At 41.8% G+C, this 23388-nt stretch overlaps 1 protein-coding gene across 2 annotated transcripts in view; it reads right to left on the bottom strand.

Moving 5' to 3' along the window:
* Positions 1–23388, bottom strand: part of MYO1D (myosin ID) — a 346176-nt gene that overhangs the window by 76510 nt on the left and 246278 nt on the right. The window contains exon 22 of one of the 2 annotated variants that reach the window (XM_082860518.1): positions 16687–16802. The exons of the other annotated variant lie outside the window; for it this stretch is intronic. Within the exon in view, the coding sequence (XP_082716644.1) occupies positions 16718–16802 (85 nt within the window). The 3' untranslated portion in view covers positions 16687–16717. Of the gene's footprint in view, positions 1–16686; positions 16803–23388 lie in introns of those variants that run through there. 2 annotated transcript variants of the gene reach the window in all.

Genomic DNA, 23388 nt, shown 5'->3' with positions numbered 1-23388 from the left:
GATTTAGCTTCCACTAGTGACAGTTGAAAATAGCACTGAAATAAGAATCCAACAGATGGGATGACTTTTAAGATGCAGAAACAAGTTTCAAAGAGACCCTGGAGTTAGCTGTTAGAATGCTTGGGTTTATAAAATATAAGAAACAATTGGCAGAAATTGTATATAAGGAAGTAGTAGAATATGGCTCTGAAAGCTCATATACATAAAACAAGTTACTCTGTAAAACTATTTCCCTTTGTTCGTGGCCTTAAGTTCTTTTTCTAAAACATAATTTTCTTTCTTTATTTATTTTGGCTGCATTGGGTCTTTGTTGCTACAGGCTTTCTCTAGTTGTGGCAAGTGGGGGCCACTCTTTGCTACAATGCGTGGGCTTCTCATTGTGGTGGCTTCTCTTGTTGAGGAGCATGGGCTCTAGAGCATGCAGGCTTCAGTAGTTGTGGCACGCGGGCTCAGCAGTTATGGCTCGTGGGTTTTAGAGCACAGGCTCAGTAGTTGTGGTGCACGGGCTTAGTTGCTCCGTGGCATGTGGGATCTTCCCGGACCAAGGCTGGAACCCGTGTCCCCTGCATTGCAGGCGGATTCTTAACCACTGCGCCACCAGGGAAGTCCCTTAAGTTCTTTTTTCAACCCACAAGAGAGGTCCAGTAAACTGCCGTCAAGTAATAGAGGGTCCCATGGGAGATGGGGTATCAGAATCCCTATGTGTATAAGCTTTGAAAACTATACCCTGATCTCTTAGGATCAACCACTGTTTCCCAATTGCAGAATGACTGCTTTCACCTAGCGGAAGAATAACAACTTCAGAACCTTGCTCATCGGGGAGTCAGCACTGGCCGGTCAAGTTTAGAACATCTACATCTGGACTTTCAGGTTCTCACTCACTAAAGAGATATCCGGAGCTGGTTTTCCTGAACTGGTACAGTACCAAAAAAAAAATTAAATTTCTGAGTGTAAAGTCATAGAATTTAGAATAGGAAGAGATAAGCTACCATTTTAAAGATCAGACTATACTTCCATTCAATCTTTTTGATTAATTCTTTCCTGGGGGTTTTTCTGGGTCTTAATCTCCTTTTACGCTGAGGCATTTGATCATGCTGTCCTCTTCTTTCCAAGAGATTCCTTCCCTCAAGTCTCCTTCTACCCTTTTGACTTCCCATCCATTAAACACGGGATTTGCCTAGGGTTCCAATCTGGTCCCTCTTTTCACTCTACATGTTCTCCTTGGCAACTTCCTCCTGCTTTGGCATCAGTTCAGACTCATGACACTGCCTTCAAGTTCCTTGACAATCTGGTCACACCTACATACCTTTCTAGTATTTCTTGCCACTCCCTCTGTACAACCTCTGAGGCTGCCACACCGGACTACTTCTCACTGTTCTCAGAACAGAGCCCATGTATTTTCATGTATTTCCTTTATGGCTCTGTTCATTCTGTTTTCTTCTACCCCCAATGCACTGACCCATCTCACCTGGACCTCCTTCCCTAGACTCTAGAGCCCAGTTCCAAGCTTATTAACAGCTTCATTGTGGCATCACTGACATCTGATAAACTCCACACATTCGAAGCGTACCAACAGGAAGAGTTCTGAGATGTGTATATACCCTGAAAGCACGGCCACGCTCAAAATATCTGCTGCCCCCCACAAGTCTCCTTGTTCTCCTTTGTAATCTTTTCTTCTTGCCTCCTCCCCACCTACCCTCCTTTCCCAGGCAACCACTTATGATGTGCTTCCTGTTACTGTAGCTTAGTTTGTATTTTCTAGAGTTTTATAGAAACGGAATCACACAGTATGTACATTTTTAAGGTGGGCTTCTTTGACCAAGCGTTCATTTTGAAATGAATTTTGAAATTCAGCCATGTGGCATCGTGTATCAACAGTCATTCTTTTTACTGCTGAGTGGGAGTCCACTGTATGGATACCACAGTTTGCTTACCCATTCACCTGTTAATGGACACTTGGGTTATTCCCTGTAGTTGACTGTTACAAATAAAGCTGCCATGAACGTTTGTGTATGAGTCTTTACGTGCTTATATGCATTCATTTTTCCCTTCGGTAAATTCCTAGGAGGGTTAGGTATGTTTAACTTTTAAAAGAACTGCCACTGTTTCCCAAAGTGACACTATAAAGTGATAATACAAATTATCCAATTAATACAATTATCCAAAATGGACAATGTAACTATCCTAAAAATATCCAATTGTGCTGAATCCTGTCTGAGGGGGAAAGCATTCAATCTTTCACCATTAAACATGGTGAAAGACTTTTCACAGATGCCCTTTATCAGATTGAGGAAGTTACTTCTATTGTTAGTCTGCTGCGAGTTTTTATCAGAAACGGATGTTGGATTTTATCAAATGCTTTTCCTGCATCTATTGAGATGTCATATGGGTTTTCTTCTTAGTTTATTTATATGGTGAATTACATGGATTGATTTTTGAATGTTAAATCAACCTTGCATGCTTGGGATAAATCTCACTTGGTCATAATGTATTATTCGTTTTATATATTGTTGGGTTTGACTTTTCCTTCTATATACTGCTGAAGTGGATATACTCAATTTTGCTTAGATTTTTTATATCTATGTTCCCAATGGATATTGTTCTGTAGTTTTCTATTCTTGTAATATTTTTGTCTGGTTTTGATATCAGGGTAAGGCTGGACTCATAGAATGAGTTGGGAAGTATCTCCTTTTCATGTTCCGGAAGAGTTTGCATATACCTGGTATTTTTTCCTTAAATGTATAGAATTCACCAATGAAGCCACCTAGACCTGGAGTTTTGTCTGCGGGAAAGTTTTTTTTTTTTGCGGTACGCGGGCCTCTCACTGCTGTGGCCTCTCCCGTTGCGGAGCACAGGCTTCGGACGCGCAGGCTCAGCGGCCATGGCTCACGGGCCCAGCCGCTCCGCGGCATGTGGGATCTTCCCGGACCGGGGCACGAACCCGTGTCCCCTGCATCGGCAGGTGGACTCTCAACCACTGCGCCACCAGGGAAGCCCATGTGGGAAAGTTTTAACTACTAATTCAATTTCCTTAATAGACAAAGAACTATTCTGGTTATTTATTTCTTCTTGTGTGAGCTTTGGTGTAGTTTGTGCCTTTTGAAGAATTTGCCCATTTCATCTAAGCTGTCAAAATTTACTGGCATAAAATGTTAATAATAATATTCCCTTTTAATCTTTTTAATATCTGTAGAATCTGTATGGATATCACCTCTCTCATCCTGATTTGGTAATTTGTGTCATCTGTTTTTCCTCTTCATCTGATTAGATGCTGATCTATTTTATTTTGGTCTCACTGATATTTGCTACTGTTTTTCTGCTTTCTATTTCATTGATTTCAGCTTTGATTTTTTATTGTCTTCTTTTTTCTTTTTTTGGCTTATTTTGTTTAATTTACTCTTATTTTTGTAGTTTCTTGAAGTGGAAGCCGACCTCACTGATTTGAGACCTCTTTCCTTTTCTGTTCTAGGCATTTAGTGCTATAAATTTCCACCCAAGTATTGCTTTACCAGCATTACATAAATTTTTGTTTTTGTTTTTTTTTGCTGTACGCGGGCCTCTCACTGCTGTGGCTCTCCCGCTGCGGAGCACAGGCTCTGGACGCGCAGGCTCAGCGGCCATGGCTCACGGGCCCAGCCGCTCCGCGGCATGTGGGATCTTCCCGGACTGGGGCGCGAACCCGTGTCCCTTGCACCGGTAGGCGGACTCTCAACCACAGCGCCACCAGGGAAGCCCGCATTACATAAATTTTGATATGCTGTGTTTTCATCTTCATGCGGTTCAAAATACTTTCTATCCTTCATTTTAATCAACTCTTTGACCCACGTGTTGCTCTAAAGTGTGTTATTTGCCTTCTACTTATTTGGAGAGTTTTCGGCCATCTTTTTGTTATTGATTTCTAATTTTATTTCATTATGGCAGGGACCTTGAATCCTTTATATTGTGACTTGTATCATGGCCCAGAATATGGTCTGTCTTGGCAAATATGTACTTGAAGAGAATGTGTATTCTGATGCTGTTAGGTAGAATGTTCTATAAATGTCAACTAGGTCAATTCAGTTGACAGTGTGGTTCAGGTCTTCCGTATGGGTACTTATTTTTCTGTTGACTTGTTCTATCAATTATTGAGAGAGGGGCATTGAAATTTACAACTATAATTGTGTATTTCTCCATTTTTCCTTGTAGTTCTATCAGTTTTTGCTTCACATTTTTGAAACTCTCTTATTAGGGGCAGGAACAATTCGGTTGGTTATGGTCAATTTACGAATTGACCCGTATTACTTTGTTACTGTCATTCTTGAAACAATTGCCTTTAAAAAGATTGAAGTAACAAGGAAAGAAGCTTATATATTTACCCACGTAGCTGTTATTTCTAGTGCTCTTTATTCGTTTGTGGAGATCTGTATTTCCATCTGGTATACATATTTTTTTCTGCCTGAAGGACTTTCTTTAACATTTTTGTGCTGTGAATCTACTGGTAAAAGCACTGTTTCAGCCTCTGTGTGTCTGAAAAGTCTTTAATTCACTTTCACTTTTGAAAGCTATTACCAATTGGTATAGAATTGTAGGTTGACAGTTTTTTCCTTCAGTATTTTAAAGATGTTGTCTGCTTTCTCACTTTTGTTACTAATGGGAGATTTGCTACAGCCTTATATTTATTCATTTGTATAAAATGTGTCTTTGTCCTCTGGCTGCCTTTTAGTTTTTATTTTTATCATTGGTTTTGAGCAATTGGATTGTGATATGTCTTGGTGTAATTTCCTTCATGATTTTTTGGGTGTAATTTCTAGAATTTGTCGGTTTATGAGATTTTCATCAAATTTGGAAAGTTTTCGGCCATTATTTCTTTAAATATTTTTTTCTGTCTTCCCCCTTTGGTCGGGGACTTCATTTACCCATATATTAGACTGGCTGAAGTTATCCCATAGGTCACTGATGATCTGTTCCTTTTTCAAAAAAATTTTTTTCTCTGTGTGCTTCATTTTGCATAGTTTCTATTGCTATGTCTTCAAGTTCACTTTGTTAATAATAATCTTTGATTTCTTCAATGTCTAATATGCTATTAATCCCATCCAGTGTATTTTCATGTCAGACATAGTTTTCACTTCTACAAGTCTGACGTGGGTCTTTTTTGATATCTTCCATGTCTTTAACTGTTATAATAAAGTGATAATAACTATTTTAATGTCCCGTTGGTTATTTCTAACATCTGTGGCAGTTCTGGGTTGGTTCTGATTGATTTTTATCCTCATAATGGGTTTCATTTTCCTGCTTCTCTGCAGGCTTGCTAATTTTTGATTGAATGCCAGACATTGTGAATTTTACCTACTTGACGGTGGATAATTTTGTATTCCTATAAATATTCTTGAGCTTTTTCTGGGTTGCAGTTAAGTTACTTGGAAATAATTTGATCCTTTTGGGTCTTACTTTCAAATTTGTTAGAGGAAACCAGAGCAGTGCTCAGTCTAGGGCCAATTATTCCCCACTACTGAAGCAAGATCCTTCTGAGTACTATATTTAATGAAGTTTTCCAGTCTGGCTGCTGGGAACAGGTACTACTCCCCACTCTCTGTGAGTACCAGGCACTGCTCCTTCTAATCCTCCTGATTGTTCTTTTGTCCTCAGGTGGTTTTCTAACAACATGATCGGTACTCAGGTAGATACTTAACAGAGGCCCTTGCAGATCTCCAGTTTTCTGTGCAGCTCTCTCCTCTGTTACTCTGACCTGTAAACGTCAGTGGCCTTAGTCTCCCAGGCCCCAGGCTCCATAGTGGTTCCCCCTCCCTGTGCCACAGCCTGGATGTTCTCTCAAGGCAGTAAGCCAGGGCAGCTGTAGGGCTCACCTCATCTGTTCTCTGGCTCTCATGGATCACCATCCTTCACTGTCTGATATCTAGTATCCAGAAAACTATTGTTTCATATATTTTGTCTGGTTTTTTTTTGTTGTATCAGGTAAGAGCGTAAATGTCATCCTTGTTACTCCATCTTGGCTAGACGTGGAAGGCCACTTTTTAAACTCTGGAGATCTCCTTTTAAGCCTGGTACAAACACCACTCCTCTTTGATGAAGTTTCCCCAGAACATTTTTCACGTCTCTCACTTCGGTCTAAAGATATACTCTGACCTTTGCGCATTAAGCCACTTTCTTTATACTCTTACAAGCTTATCATGAGTTATGCATTCATCTCCTTTGACAGACCACAAGCTTCTTGATGGCAGGAGGTAGGTCTTCGTATCACTATGCCTAAGACAATGTCTGATAAATGACTGAGCCTCAAGATATATCCCCCTCACCCTGTTTCTACAGTGCTCAGTAGCCAACACTGACTTTTATTTTATTTTTACTATCTGAACCATTTGTAAGTGTACAGTTCAGTAATGTTTCACACTGTTGTGAAACATCTCCAGAGCTTTTTCATCATGCAAATAGAAATATATATTTTTTAAATGAATAAAGAAATTTGGTGAAGACTTTTAATCTTGATTAAAAAAGGTTGATCTGCTCAAGGGCTTATAGCGAGCTGGTGGTGGAGTTAAGACCAGAAGACACACTGTCTGTTTCCTGTCAAATACTCATTCCTTCCAGGTCTGTTAATTCAATGCACATGCTGAACAGAGAAGGCCAAGAATCGCCATGCATCAAAGAAGCCTCAGATGTGGAAAGTCAGAAGTTACTAATTCTGAAAGGCATAATTTAGTGAGGCTGGGCTTGAGTTTTTTTAATTTGTCTCGGTTAGAAAGCAATATAATATTCTCTAACACACGGTTCCTTGATTTTTTTTTTTTTTTCTGACAAGGGGTTCTCTGAGTCATCTAGTACTATTGTAAGGCTGCTTTCCTATTCCATTTTATACCAAAATTTCTTTTCTCCTCAGTCAGATTCTTTTCATTTTCTATGCTGTCTCTAGGCCTGGTATCTTTCTAAGACCAGGATATATAACTCTTTGCTTCATTTAGGAATGATTCTCTCTCACCAAGGATGGATGCATGTGATCAAGCTGATTTTTTTCCGCTATGAAAATTTCACGGTAATTTATTGGTTGTTAGTTGCTTTGTTTCTAGAAGAAAAGATATTCTAAAATAATCTCATAACTTTTAAATATTTGTTCTGGTTATAAAATTAATAACAACGGGACTTCCCTGGTGGTGCAGTGGTTAAGAATCCATCTGCAATGCAGGGGAAACGAGTTCGAGCCCTGGTCCAGGAAGATCCACATGCCGTGGAGCAACTAAGACTGTGCAGCACAACTACAGAGTCTGCGCTCTACAGCCAGCGAGCCACAGCTACTGAGCCCGTGCCACAACTACTGAAGCCCACGGCCCTAGAGCCCATGCTCCGCAACGAGAGACGCCACCGTGATGAGAAGCCCGCGCACCACAACAAATAGTAGCCCCCGCTCACCGCAACTACAGAAAGCCCGTGCACAGCAACGAAGACCCAACACAGCCCAAAATAAATAAAAAAATAAAATAAAAATTAATAATGACAATTACAGAAAATTTGACATTCCATAATTTTTTAGACAAGTTAAAAGGAAAGCCAAAAATAAGGTATTAAATGCAAAAACCATAAATGTCATGTTGGCTATTTCTTTTGGTCTCAAATATGAAGAAAAGGAGGCTGGGAACAATTTTTCTTTGTGTCAAAGAGAAGCTAAAGGAAGTAACTGCTATTACCTTTTTCAGAAAGGCTGGACGATGGGCTTTTTTTTTTTTTTTTTGCGGTACGTGGGCCTCTCACTGTTGTGGCCTCTCCCGTTGCGGAGCACAGGCTCCGGACGCGCAGGCTCAGCGGCCATGGCTCACGGGCCCAGCCGCTCCGCGGCATGTGGGATCTTCCCGGACCGGGGCGCGAACCTGTGTCCCCTGCATTGGCAGGCAGACTCTCAACGACTGCGCCACCAGGGAAGCCCAGACAATGGGCTCTGAGTTCAACAAAACAAGCCTTCCCCTTCTACAGAGAGAAGCCTGGGCTCTGCAGAGGGTCTGGCCAGGAACGTATGCCACGTTGAAACAACTGAGCAAAACATAAGAATTTGTTTTCTGGCACTATTTCAGTGCTCTAAGCTGTAGAAAATTCTATGCTCCTTGCCCTCTGAAAGGTCAAGAAAATGGTTCCAATTAAATATGAAAGAATGACCTCTTGCTTTCCTCTCCAGCAGTAAGCTTCTCACCTGCACACCACTGCTGCACATGACTGAATCACAGATACTAGAGTCTTGGGGGCGTCTCACGGCCCCCCGAGAGGCTTTCCTAGGGCACATGTGTGCAAATGACATTTTGAACCCAAAGGCAAAACTTTACATTTATGTCATTTTTGTGGTTTCTTCTCATTATTCTAGCCTGATGATATTTTGAAACCTGATTCTCTCATCCAAAACACAAGTTATCCTTCCTGGGTTTGTGCTATTTGCAAACTTGGTAAATATGTCTTTACCTAAGTCAGTGTTTGAGGGAAATCATCGAGAGGTGAGTTCTAACTCAATTTCTTCTCACTTTTGTTACTCTTTTCACTAAATACTTATAAAATATAACTGTTGGTTTTAGACTTTTGCTGAAAGGTTATGTCAGGTTCAACAAGAATTATAAGCTTTGGATCTCTGTTCACATTTGCAAAACTAGGAAAGCTTGTCTTCAGTTTGGGGGCACCTTTTCAATTCTCTCTGGCTGCTCAGAGATTCCTGCCAGTGGACGGGGGTTCCTATTGAATCTTTCCAGAATCTCGGGATGGGAGTCGCCTGGCTTGGAGGTTGGAACGAATACAACATCCAGCTGTCTTCTTTGTCCTAGTTGGGCTTTACTCTCCCTAATGCTTGCTTTTAGTTTCAGAAACACTTCTTGGTGGGTAAAATGAAAACACCTATTCACATGATACTGCTTTCCCATCCTTGTTCAACAAAGCAGTGTTCTTCCCTCATTTTTATTATTATTTTCCCCAAGTCTCAGCTCATCTATGACTTAGGTCTTCTTGACAGTATTTTTACGGGCAACTGACATTTTTATCACTGCTTGTGGTTACCACCTTCCTTCTCTCTTTCCCCCTGGTTTCCTTAAATCTGAGCTCAGGCTGATTTAGGTTCAGCCACGTTGGTTTCTTTAATTTCCTCCCCTGTTTGTTATATAAAACTGTAGAGATTTCATGAGTAAGGGGAATGTTTCTTTTCTTGAGCATATTTTATTTTAGAGGGTTTAGTCATGGATTAACACTCACTTTTTCTGTATTTTTTTTGAGACCTGCTTGCTAAAGTCTTGAGTTTGACTATCCTCAGACTTGCCTCGTTTGTCATTACAAAGTCCATTTTCTTCCAACAGACCTGACAATCTATTATTTTCATTTCAATCGTGTATTAGATTTTTTTATTTCACCCCTGAGGCAAAAATTAAAATAATGCTGGGAAGAATTGAAAACATAGAGACAAGGACAACAAGGTCCTACTGTATAGCATAGGGCAGTATATTCAATATCCTGTGATAAACCATAATAGAAAAGAATATAAAATAGAATGTATACATATATATAACTGAATCACTTTGCTGTACAGCAGAAACTAACACAACATTGTAAATCAACTTTACGTCAATCAAAAAAATAAAACACAGAGACGAGGATATGTCTCTGGATGGAGGAGGAAGAAAATGGAATGATGTCTGTCTGGCAACGTAGACACTAACACAGCAATTAAAAATTCCAAATAACTGATGTCTTCAATTTTGATGCCCAGAGATGAGGAAAAAACTACAACCAACAACTGGCAGATTCTCAAGCATTTTTTTAAAAAGCTCAGTTACAAAATCAGCAAAGTTAAATTGGATAAAATACAACTTCACAATATCAGTTTATAAAGGAACATCTCTAATACCTACAGACGAGTTTAACACCATAATATTTACAAAACAGGGACGCTTGAATCTGCTAAAGAGACTCCAAAAACGGTTTAGAGGACTTTCTTGGTGGTTCAGTGGTTAAGAATCCGCCTGCCAACGCAGGGGACATGGGTTCCAGCCCTGGTCCGGGAAGATCCCACATGCCGCAGAGCAACTAAGCCCGTGAGCCACAGCTACTGAGTCTGCGCTCGACAGCCCGTGAGCCACAACTACTGAGCCCGTGTGCCACAACTACTGAGCCCGTGTGCCACATCTACTGAGCCTGCGTGCCTAGAGTCCGTGCTCCGCAAGAGAAGCCACCGCAATGAGAAGCCCGCGCACCGCAACCAAGAGTAGCCCCCACTCGCCACAACTAGAGAAAGCGTGCGCACAGCAACGAAGATCCAATTCAGCCAAAAAAAAAAAAAAAAAATTAAAAAAAAAAAAAGTGTTTAGAGGCAGGTTCAACAGGTATCTTAGGAGGAATACTAAATGTTGGCAATAAAGTACCAACTATATGTTTTACCAAGATCCAACAACATCTGCTATATTATTTATTAGTAGGTACAAGTGTATCAAAGCTGTTGATTTTTGCAGGACTTCAGTGCATTGAGTTAGGACTCCTGGATACAGGGATCCAAACCCAGTTCCTACTAGCTTAAGTGAGGGGAACCTGTTATGAACTAGGACAATTCATTGAGGAAAAGTAATTTGCCAAATGTGAATTCACCAAAGATCAATATGCTGAATGACAAATTTGTCAAATTTGCATATTTAACAAAACTGTTTTTTTGTTTATCCAGTTTTTGCTGGATGGATTGGCTGGACACTTACGGTTCTTGGGCCGTCCAGCTCTCCCTCACCTATCAGCCTGTCCCTTTTGTCCCCCCTCCCCACCAGGACTGGCACCCAGGTGCATGGGGCACACACTCTCCTCTCTTCCAGCTACTTCCAGCTACAATAGCAGGGCCAGAGACAAAAGGACTCCTTAGACTGTATGAAAACTGATCAATTACACTTCCTGGAAATTCTCAAAAGCTATTAATTGCCATCTCATCTAACCGAATCGTAAACTTTATAAAGAGTCAAAAGGAACAAAGTTTTGGTAAATGAGATGAATTAGTCATTTGCGCAAATTTGATGGAAGAATACTAAATATCAAATGGAAAATAACTGAAGGAGAATTTGAAGATGTAGTACAAACTGAATTTCCCATAAGGAAATGTTAACATCTGTGGATTCTGACAGTTGCTTTGTATTTTAAGATCTGGTGTGGAAAGTGGGTGATGCCAGTTTCTAGGAAAAGCTTGAGTCTGGATGACCTGAAATGCAGGCTGCCTCTCTGTGAGAGTCAAACCGTAATCTGTGGCACTGCTATTTGGGAATGGTTCTATGGACTTCCGAGGCCCTAAGAGCACAACGCTTGTATAAAAGACACACGTACTTGCTGGTTCTTTGCAGGTATCTAACAAAAGGATATCCTTTCCTAACCATTCTAAATAAACTCCAAACAACACATGTGCAAACAGAGTGAAGTCCATTTTTCAGCTAAAACTCACAAAAAAGACTAAGCTAATCCAAAAGGCTTCGTTTTCTTTCACCTGAACATGCGTTAAAATGCTGTTACAAGGAACAAATTCAAGGATACTCCTCGAAACCAGTTTTTGGTAACTGCACATTTTTGCAAGTTGAGTGAGTTGGCCACTTGGCAAACTGACTTTTGCCAAATTGATTTTTAAAATCTAGTTTTAAAAAACTGGAAAGAAAAGCCACATAATAAAAACTTCACCTGCCTGACAATTTCCAAGTATACATACAGCACAGTCCTGTCAACCACATGTGCACTGGTGAACTGATTTTTGATAAATCAGCCTGCATCAGATGATGCAAGATCTTAGTGCCAAACAAGGCCATACAATGTGAGGCCACACGGAGGCCGGCCACACAGTTCAGCTGACACAGGGCCCGACTGCACCACATTCTCCTTCACTGCCGTCTCTGCTTCTCTGTGGGTCATCTAGGCCATTCTCTCTGAGAGCAGCTTTCTCCACCTTTGGAAATGCAGTCACCACAGCTCCCAATTTCCGGAGAGGCAATGACCCGTAAGTCTTCTCTGGTCTGAGGCCCACCAACCTTGAGGAAGGGAAAAGTGGTGCAGTGTGGGCCAGGTGCCATCCCTGCGCTACTCAGCTCTTCCAGGGAGTCAGGGGATGTAAGGATGTAATGCCTCTGGTGGGAACCATGGAGCTGAATGACAGGGAAGAGGGAGGTTTCAGAAGAAGGGGCTGCTGCAGAGACCCAATGACAAATGTCCCCACACCCAAGGGCCTCCACCCTCTCTGCAGCGTCACCATCATATACCCCTGGAGAACCTTCTCTCCCTTAAAAATGGCTGTAGCATGCAGTGACCCTTCTTTAACCTCTTACTTCCTCTCTGTCCATGAAGGAAAAATCTAGTTCCTTCCCATCTTAGGGAATTTTTTTGCTAGTAACTATATATTTTAGGTCACCAGAATAACAGGAAGGAAGTTACAAAAGCTAAGGAATTTTGTTATAGCTCTTACTCCTTTGAGGACTTTTGATTTCTGATGGTTTTACTAAGAGTTGCACTCGTCTTTCTAACCTCTACCTTGCTAGCTCTTTCTCCATTTAATTCATTCTTTTTGGCATATGGGGGCCACGGACATATGATATATCAACTAGTGTCTTCAAATTTCCATCTCCCTTAAGTGGACAATTGTTTTGCCCTCCTGAGCATCTCTAACATGGAAGATATCTGTGTCATTAGGCTTTGTGTCATTGGGCAGTTGTATATTTTAATACTTATTTTCTCCCCATAACCTATATGATAAAGTTCAAAGTTACTGGCATGGGGTCTTATAAACTCCTATTTCAACTACTTTTTTCCACCAACCTTTTTATTTTTATTTTTGGCTGCATTGTGTCTTTGCTGCTGTGCGTGGGCTCTCTCTAGTTGTGGCGAGCGGTGGCTACTTTTTTTTAGGTCTGAGAGTTTTTTATTTATTTAAATTTGCTAAACATTTTATTCAACAGAGTGGTTGCCAGTTTTCATGGGTAATTTCAAAAATGAGATATTATATTCGACTTCTTTTTTTTTTATCAGAATGAATTAGGCTTTTATTTTCTCTTTCTTTTGATGCAATTTTTCTTTTTTTTTTTTAAACATCTTTATTGGAGTATAATTGCTTTACAATGGTGTGTTAGTTTCTGCTTTATAACAAAGTAAATCAGTTATACATATACATATGTTCCCGTATCTCTTTCCTCTTGCGTCTCCCTCCCTATCCCATCCCTCTAGGTGGTCACAAAGCACCGAGCTGATCTCCCTGTGCTATGCGGCTGCTTCCCACTAGCTATCTATTTTACGTTTGGTAGTGTATGTATGTCCATGCCACTCTCTCACTTTATCACAGCTTATGTGGCTGCCCTTTGTTGTGGTGTGCGGGCTTCTCATTGTGGTAGCTTCTGTTGTTGCGGAGCACGGGCTCCAGCTGCGCAGGCTTCAGTAGTTGTGGCACATGGGCTCAGTAGTTGTGGCGCACAGGCTTAGTTGCTGCACGGCATGTGGCATCTTCCCGGCCCAGGGCTTGAACCCGTGTCCCCTGCATTGGCAGGTGGATTCTTAACCACTGCGCCACCAAGGAAGCCCCATCCACCAAGCTTTTGCATATTCTGCTCCATTCTCTGGGGGAAAACCTTGCTCCATTCCCAACTGATAAAACTCCAGCCAGCCCTGAAGACCCAGTTGGATTATCACCTGTTCTATCAGGGTTTTCCTGACTCTCCCAGGCAAAGGGACCCAGTTCATCCCCTGTGCGTCCATGGCGCAGCCCCATCACAGCATGTATCAGACAATGGAGCATGCGTACAGTCTTCCCCATGAGATTAAGTGCTGTTTGAGGAAAAGGACCAAATGGTCCATGTTTGCATCCCTCCTACCCCCTCGCCCCCCTCACCCATAGCCAGACCTGCAGTGGGTGTTCCAGAGAATGAAGGCTGAATGACAGTATGAAAATATAGCGGTGTTGGTTTCAGATAAAATACTTTAAGTACATTATGCTTCCTATACAGCTGATAAGACGTGAAATAAACACACGAAGAAAGCTTTCAAAAACTCATTAAGTTAAAAAGTTCTATCTGACCATTTAGGAAAAAATTCCAACAGATAGCACAAACCAGGGTATATAATCATTTGGTGAATTCATGAATACCTCATAGAAAGATCTCCATTTTAACATATATTGTAATGTTAGTGCTGTGGGCCTTTAAAAAAAGTAATGCGATTACTCTAACTGTACCATATCTTCCTGCAGAGATGCTGAAAAGATGATCAGTTTTCCAGTACTTTTGGATTTTCTCTTTCAACATGAAAGGCAAAGATGGATATTTCATAAAGCAAATAAGTATCTTTGATCCGCACAAAAATCTCCAGTAAATCTCTGTCATAAGAGCAGGTAAAGCTGAGGAGGACTGTGCACCCCTGCATGTCCTCTGAGGGGGCTTTGTCCAAGGGCAGCTGCTGACCAAGGCAGACGGGCACGGTGCAGAGCGAGAGAAATGGAAAGTCGGTAGATGGCTCACAGTCCTAAACAGCTGTTACACCTCAATGCTGTTTGATTCTGGTCCTGCCTTAGTCGCACTGAAAAGCTTTTAAGACTTCTCTCTGGGGTTCTTTTGTGTATAGCAGATGGGTATGACTATATAGAAATGGACTAAGTTCATTCCATGGAAGCCTGTTATTTGCAGGTGGGGTATCCTACCTGGAAATGGGCAGGCAGGTCCTAACTGCAAACTTCATAGGGTAATTAAAGACCACTGCTTAGAATGAGGAGTGGCTGTTTCTGGGACAAGCAGAGGTGGTAAACAGGATCCTGGCTCCTGCCAATTCTTATCTCATTTCTCATCTCCACCCCTCTTTCACCCTTCTCTCTGAACCTCAGACCATTCCTCACTCTGCCTCTCTTCACTGGGGTAGGAGGAGATGCTTATTTTGCACCTTATTTGGTAATAATCATTTTAAAAACATGAAGCTTTAGTGGTTTGCTTTAAAAAAAAAAATGCTACCTTTGTCACATGGCTTCAGCGAAAAGGCCATATGAAAATATCATGTGCTTATCCTGGCCATTTTCTGTGTCAGTTCATGAAACCAATGGGAATCACTTGGGTAGCTCACTAAGGGTGTAGATTCCTGGAGATTTGGATTTAGAAGGCCTGGGATGGGGCCCAGCAATTTGCCTTTTGAACAAGCACCTCCAGGTGATCCCAGTGCAGATGCCGCCCACACTTTAAGGAACCCTGATAAAGAAAGACTATCACCGGACTTCCCTGGTGGCACAGTGGTTAAGAACCTACCTGCCAAAGCAGGGGAGATGGGTTCGAGCGCTGGTCCAAGAAGATACCACATGCCGCAGAGCAACTAAGCCCGTGCGCCATAACTGCTGAGCCTGCGCTATAGAGCCCACAAGCCACAACTACTGAGCCCATGTGCCACAACTACCGAAGCCCACGCACTTAGAGCCCATGCTCCGCAACGAGAAACCACCGCAATGAAAAGCCCAAGCACCGCAACGAAGTGTAGCCCCCGCTTGCCGCAACCAGAGAAAAGCCTGCGTGCAGAAACAAAGACCCAACGCAGCCAAAAATAAATAATTAAAAAAAAAGAAAGACTCTCATTGTTCTTTCATGGCAAATGCTACTTCTTTGTATGGAAACACCATAACATATTTAACCATATTTATTCTGATGGATTTTTATATGGTTTCTGTGTTTTCACAATAATGATGTTACACTATTTGTTTCTTCTGCACAGCACCACTTTCTGCTTCTTTTGTGAAATGTTGGCCTCAAATACTTCACCTCCAAACACTCCCACCCAGCTGTTTTGCCCTGTTCCAAAAAATGTTCTTCCCCTGGTCTTACTGGAGACTTCCATATTCTGAGAAGACCCACTTCTCTGGCCAAAGTGACTTCTACTGGGGTAGGCATCTTACCCATGTGATGACAATCTTGATTACTCTGACACAGGAAGATTTTCTTCTACTATGTTTTAAACTAACACATTTTATTGAATATAAGATGCTTTCTCTGTAAGATGTACCCTTATTTGTGTATCACTAAGATGTTGCCCATTATCACTGTAAGAATCCACCAATTGTAAGTCACACCCCAATTTCAGAGATGCTAAAATTAAAAAAAATGTATTCCTTAGAACCAATAAAACAATCTTACTTATGCCCAGTGTATTTCTCTTTTTCAAGTACACCTATTATTTGAATGTAGATTTTTTGTTCTCTGTCTTCTATATCTGTCAGCTTCTTTGTTATTACCCCCTTCCTCTGTATGCCAAGAGACCGTCTTAAACTTTTCTTTCATATTGATTCTGTTTTCTGCAATACCAGTTGTGTCATTTCTACATGTTCATGTTAATTTAAATTCTTTAATATCGTTTCTTATTTCATTCAAATAATTGGACACTTTTGTTTCTCAGCCAGGACCCTCTTCATCTCAGTCTGTCACGTAATCTTGGGTCTGTTTACGTAGAATCCGGGCTTTCTTGAATTTTATTCAGAATACAGTTAGTTTCTAAAATGTGAATTTTCTGTTATATTCCTTTTCAGGAATATGCTTTGTTCTTTCTTTTAAGGCTACAGTCTACACCTTTCTCACTGCTACCGGCTTCCGTTATAGGTCTCATAACTAAGGAGACAGTTCTGGTGTTCTCGCACGAAAGTGGCATACGGATTCTTCTGGAGTCGTCCTTAAAGTCCACCTGTTTATAGTTGGAATCCATTTCTCCGCTTTTAAGCTGGAGAGCTGCCTTATGGACACAGCCTCTAGATGTGGTTTCGAAGTCTTTTACTTACTATGAAGATGCTGATCTGAGTGGGAACCCCTACATCCTGCTGCCTTGTCAGCCTACTGAGAAGGAAAGTTTGAAATTATTTCTAGTTTTTAAGTTGTTAAAAAAAAAAAACAAAACAGTAAAGGAAAAGCTGCCACCCCCAGCATACAACATACCCATGGCTCTTTCAGCCCACAGCTCTTTTAGTTGCTAATTTAATATCTTGAAATACCTATTCACTTCTGTCCCCAGATGTGTTACATTGCTTAGAGGGGTAATCCTGCAATCGGTATAAGACGAGAAGTATTCATAAAGGGAAGGAAACTGTGAAAGAGTTCTTCCTTTCCTTCATACAGAAGGGGGACTAAGTTACCACCCTCTGGTGGGCAACACGCACATATTGGTAGGAAAGGGCTAGGAGTATCCTACGGCCAGACAGCCCCATCAGCCAGCCTCCGTTTTCAACAATTATCTACTGGGAGTCTTCTGAGTGCCAGGGATGTTCTGAACACTAGGGAAACTGCAGTGAAATAGAAATAAATAGAAGTAAAGTCTCTGCTTACATGGGGCTTATGTTCTAGTGGGAATATATGCAGTAAGCAAAAACTAAAGATACAGTATCAGATGGAGATGAACGCCACGGGGGAAAACTAAGCAGAGTACGAGTCGGGGAGTTCTGGCGTGAGTGAACTGCTATTCTCTACACGACAGTTAGGGAGGCCTGAGGAGGTGACGTGTGAGCAGAGGTGGAGGATGTACCTCTCAGGGGACCTCTGGTTGAGCAACATTTCTAGTTTCCTGTACTAAGGAACGTTGGCATCTCTTTCTATGTTTTCATGTATATCTCTACTGGAAAGCAGAGGAGGGTGAATTGTGGTCACTCACTTTTCTGTCACCAGGAATCAGATAACTTCAATAATTATCATTTTAAGTGGCCCCAATACTCCATTCAGAAGATGCCATAACTTAATTAACCAATCTGCTATACAGTTGACCCTTGAACAACACAGGTCTGAACTGCCTGGATCTACTTATACGTGGATTTTTTTCAATAAATACTACAGGACCACACGATTCCCCAGTTGGCTGAATCCACGGATAAGGAACTGTGGATACAGAGGGCCGACTAGGGGACTTGAGCATCTGCGGATCTCCTGCCGGTGGGTCCTTGAACCAATCTTCCCTCGGATTCTGAGGGACAACTGGAGTTGTCTATCTACACTATTTTCAGCTATCTCTATTTCACGTAAATATTTTTAGTTGTAATATAAACTACTATGATTAGCAGCCAGGCATTCAAGGAGAGCAGTTTGGGAATACAGATTACGAGCCAGGAAAACGGGTATCCGGGTTCAGGGGCAGAGGAGCAGGAAGGCGTGCGCATCGGAAGCACTGGACGGAGAGGCCAGGAGCGGAGGCCTTTGTGAGGCGGCCTCACTCCTCCACCTTCACCCCTGCTCAGGAGGCCTCATCTCCCCTGGCCCCTGTGGCCATAACCAACGGCCTGCTTCTTCGTCTGGTTCTACCCATAGTTTTAGTGTGAGTTAAAAAGAACATAAGCAGGGCCTCCCTGGTGGCGCAGTGGTTGAGAGTCCGCCTGCCGATGCAGGGGACGAGGGTTCATGCCCCGGTCCGGGAAGATCCCACATGCCGCGGAGCGGCTGGGCCCGTGAGCCATGGCCACTGAGCCTGCGCGTCCGGAGCCTGTGCTCCGCAACGGGAGAGGCCACAACAGTGAGAGGCCCGCGTACCGCAAAAAAAAAAAAAACAAAAAACATAAGCAAACTACAACAGAGAAGCAGGTCAGGCATTCAGTTAAACTCAGTAGCGGTGCTCCTTTAATTAAGCAGATGTTAAAGATGCTGCTAATGAAAAACAAGAAGCAGATGGCACTGACTTGTGGCTTTCATCCACAGAAACAGAACAGGAAAAATAAGAAGTTTCTGTGCCTAAGACTGGGGTTATACTGAGGTTTCTAGCATCCAGACAGGAATGCCTGCACAGCTGCTTAGGGCAGATGGGTCCTTTGACAGCTTAATATTACAGAGTTTCTGGTAATTCAGGTAACTCTGTAGGGTGGCCGGTGTGAGGCCATCTGTTTACTAGTGGGCAGAAAAGCTCACTACCGGTAGGTAGTCACTGCTGAGCATGAGATACAAACCGAAAGTCAAGTCAGCCATTTTCATAACCTCTGCAAAGCAAACTGGCCTGGGAAACCACTGGCATAACCACCACAAAGAAACCTCACCTGAGCTTCATGTGACCGACACAATGGGACCCCAGAGAACAGGAGAACAGTAGTATTCCAAAAGGTTTTATTTGGGTTTATTTCAACTTATTCAATGCCATGAGATAAATCATTCACTTAGAAAGCTCTTTTGTTCTTTTCTACTTTTCTAAACAGAAAAGGAAAATAACCATGAATTTAGAGCCATCTATAATATACCTGAAAACTAGCTGCCATTTATTATTTAAATGAAAAAAATTTTAGATAAATAACACATATTTTTGTTGCAAAAGGTTTACAATGAAAAATGAATCTCCCTCCTATACCTCCTATGCCTCTTTCTCCCAGTACCCCATCTCCCCTCTCCAGAGTCAAACACAGTTACTCATTTCCTGAATGTCCTTCTGGATATAGTCTATAATATACATAATTGTGTGTGTGTGATATATATACATGCACACATATATATATCCTTACAATTTTTTAATTGGCTGTATTTAAAATGAACAAAGCATATTAAAAGCTCTGAGAAGTACTGCAGTAAAGAAACCTGTTTAACTTCATCAGGGAATCCTAAATATTTTTGACTCTGGGACCCCTACCTTTCTGCTTTGGTATAACTTCCGGTCTGTGGAATGTAGCCAGGACTTGCCGGTATGGCCAGATCAGGCGTTTCTGGAGGGCGTCTGTTCTGAATGGTCTGTGCTTGAGCCATGCTGGTTGTTAAATATTGTAAATGTCACCCCTTTGAATACACTTTATTAAAAGACTATCTTCAAATGTTTTAGAAAATGTGAAATGTGTGCGTGAGTTCTTGCAGAGGCAGGAATAATGGGTCCAGGTTAAGTAAAGACTGAAGGAGCTGAGAGAAAGGCTAATTTATATTTAGCTGGATTTAGTTTCAGATTAGTATAGAAGGAAGTGCCAGGAAAGGGCTGGCTTCAGCTCGTGAGAGGAGATGGTCACGAGAAATTCATTAGGTACAGCAGAAAGCCATAAGCTTTAACATTTTTGTTTTTAATCATGAAATATTTCAAACATCAGTGCATTTTTCATCTAGAAGTTTGGTGAGTCTTTTTATTATAGTTTCCATGTCTCTACTTAACTTTTGAACACCTGAAATTTAGTTATAATAACTGTTTTCATGTCTGGGTCTGCTAATTCTAGCACCTTTGTCAGTTCCGGGTTGGTTTCAATTGGATGATGGTTTTCCCCTCATACTGGATTGCATTTTCCTGCCTATTTGTATGCCCGGTAATCTTTGACTGGATGTCAGACATTGTGAATTCGGCCTTGTTGGGTGGGGGTGGATATTTTTGCATTGCTATACATATTCATGAGCTCTGTTCTAGGACACAGTTAAATTACTTGGTAGCAGTTTGATCCTTTTGGGTCTTGCTCCTAAGATTTATTAGGCGGGACTTGAGGGCGATCCTACACAGATCTCTAGCCTTCTCTCTCTCTGCTCCTCTCTGGTACTTTGTCCTGCAAACTTCAGCTTACTTGGTCTCCCCAGACACATGCCTCCATCTCCTGAACCCAGGGAGTCCTTGTGCTTCCCCTGGGTTCCCCCTGCACGCACCACGGCCTGGAGCTCACCCAAGGCAGTGTGCTGGGGTAACTGTAGGGCTCACCCTGTTTGCTTTTCACCTCTCAGGAATCACTGTCCTTCACTGCCTGACATCTACGGTCTTGAAAATGGCTGTTTCACAGATCCTGTCTTTGCGCTGTTGTTGTTGTTTTAGGCATAAAGGTAAGGCTAGTCCCGCCCCCCCTTTTTTAATGTAAAGTTTACTCCCGTATTTTCCTTTTCTCTTCATATGGCTTTCCTTGTTTCCTTTGCTCCTTATTTTCGTCTTGCCCGTGCACAGTTCTCTTGCTGTTTTCTTTCCGGCTCATTATTTGCTTTGAGTGGGGGCAGTTATTTGCTGAAATGCAGCCCTAGAAGAGGTGAGGTTACCACGCTAGGGTTGTCCTACAGTTTCAGTTCAGGCTGTTGACCTCAGGTCATCCTCTCTCCAAACTGCAGCAGCCTCTGCCTGCGGCCACTTCCTCCCTGGGCTGACTCTGTCCTTTCTCTTCACCTTCTACACACTGGGGTCAGCCTGACTTAGAAGTTCCTTAGCCCAAAGATGCTCTGGGTGTATCCCTATTACCATTTCTGCTCTAATGATTATGGCTGGCAGCTGCAGGTTTGCTTCTTTTTTGTTCCTATTCCTATTTTACTGAAGATTTATGAAGAATAATAAATATTCAATTTAATCAAATAGTACTTTTGTGTTCTATTATGAACTATTATGTGAATAGATAGACCTTTCTAATGGATAACCATCCTTGTATTCTTAGGGCACAGCCCTATATTCAACTATATGCCAATAAATAAACACACAAAGAAGTGACAAAAAAAAGGAACTAAAAAAAAAATCCAGTATCTTGACAGTCTTCTCTTCCTTCCATTTATAAACTGTAAAGACATTTAAAATTCTTACGTATATTCAAAGCGTCCTGCGCCAGCCTCGTGGGCTTCCTCCCTGCAGAGCCTGTGAGCAACAGCCCTTCCCTCACACCTGACTGGGCCTCTGGGGCAAGGAGGTGCTGCACTAAAGGAAATCTGAGGCGCAGAGAAGTTAACTGCCTGGTCCATGATCACAGAACTACTGTGTGGCTGACAGGGTCTTGGTGCTCCAGCTGGGTGTCAGACCTGAGCCTCTGAGGTGGGAGAGCCGAATTCAGGACACTGGACCACCAGAGACCTCCAGGCCCCACGTGATATCAATTGGCGAGAGCTCTCCCACAGATCTCCATCTCAACACTAAGACCCAGCTCCACTCAATGACCAGCAAGCTCCAGTGCTGGACACCCCATGCCAAACAACTAGTAAGACAGGAACACACCACCACCCATTAGCAGAGAGGCTGCCTAAAATCATAATAAGGTCACAGACACCCCAAAACACACCACCAGACATGGTCCTGCCCACCAGAAAGAAGAGATCAAGCCTCAACCATCAGAACACAGGCACCAGTCCCCTCCACCAGGAAGCCTACACAAGCCACTGAACCAAACTTACCCACCGGGGGCAGACACCAAAAACAACAGGAACTACAAACCTGCAGCCTGTGAAAAGGAGACCCCAAACACAGTAAGTTAAGCAAAATGAGAAAACAGAGAATACACAGCAGATGTAGGAGGAAGGTAAAACCCCAAAACAGACCAAACAAATGAAGAGGAAATAGGCAGTCTACCTGAAAAAGAATTCACAGTAATGATAGTAAAGATGATCCCAAATCTTGGAAATAGAATGGAGAAAATACAAGAAACGTTTAACAAGGACCTAGAAGAGCGAACAAACAATGATGAACTATACAATAAATGAAATTAAAAATTCTCTAGAAGGAATCAATAGCAGAATAACTGAGGCAGAAGAACGGATAAGTGATTCGCAAGACAGAATGGTGGAAATCACTGCCATGGAACAGAATAAAGGAAAAAGAATGAAAAGAATTGAGTACAGTCTCAGAGACCTCTGGGACAACATTAAACACACCAACATTCGAATTATAGGGATCCCAGAAGAAGAAGAGAAAAAGAAAGAGACTGAGAAAATATTTGAAGAGATTATAATTGAAAACTTCCCTAATATGGGAAAGGAAATAGTCAATCAAGTCCAGGAAGCACAGAGAGTCCCATACAGGATAAATGCAAGGAGAAACACACCAAGACACATATTAATCAAACTATCAAAAATTAAATACAAAGAAAAAATATTAAAAGCAGCAAAGGAAAAGCAACAAATAACATACAAGGGAATCCCCATAAGGTTAACAGCTGATCTTTCAGCAGAAACTCTGCAAGCCAGAAGGGAGTGGCAGGACATACTTAAAGTGATGAAAGAGAAAAACCTACAACCAAGATTACTCTACCCAGCAAGGATCTCATTCAGATTCAATGGAGAAATTAAAACCTTTACAGACAAGCAAAAGCTAAGAGAATTCAGCACCACAAAACCAGCTTCACAACAAATGCTAAAGGAACTTCTCTAGGTAGGAAACACAAAAGAAGGAAAAGACCTACAATAAAAAATCCAAAACAATTAAGAAAATGGTAACAGGAACATACATATCGATAATTACCTTAAATGTAAATGGATTAAATGCTCCAACCAAAAGACACAGACTGGTTGAATGGATAAAAAAACAGGACCTGTACATATGCTGTCTACAAGAGACCCACTTCAGACCTAGGGACACATACAGACTGAAAGTGAGGGGATGGAAATGGATATTCCATGCAAATGAAAATCAAAAGAAAGCTGAAGTAGCAATTCTCATGTCAGACAAAATAGACTTTAAAATAAGACAAAGAACGACACTACATAATGATCAAGGCATCAATCCAAGAAGAAGATATAACAATTGTAAATACTTATGCACCCA

The sequence above is a fragment of the Leucopleurus acutus genome (genome assembly GCF_964270905.1).
Source record: "Leucopleurus acutus genome assembly, chromosome: 19".
In the NCBI taxonomy this organism is placed as follows: Eukaryota; Metazoa; Chordata; class Mammalia; order Artiodactyla; family Delphinidae; genus Leucopleurus; species Leucopleurus acutus.
This window is presented reverse-complemented; position numbering and strand designations above follow the sequence as displayed.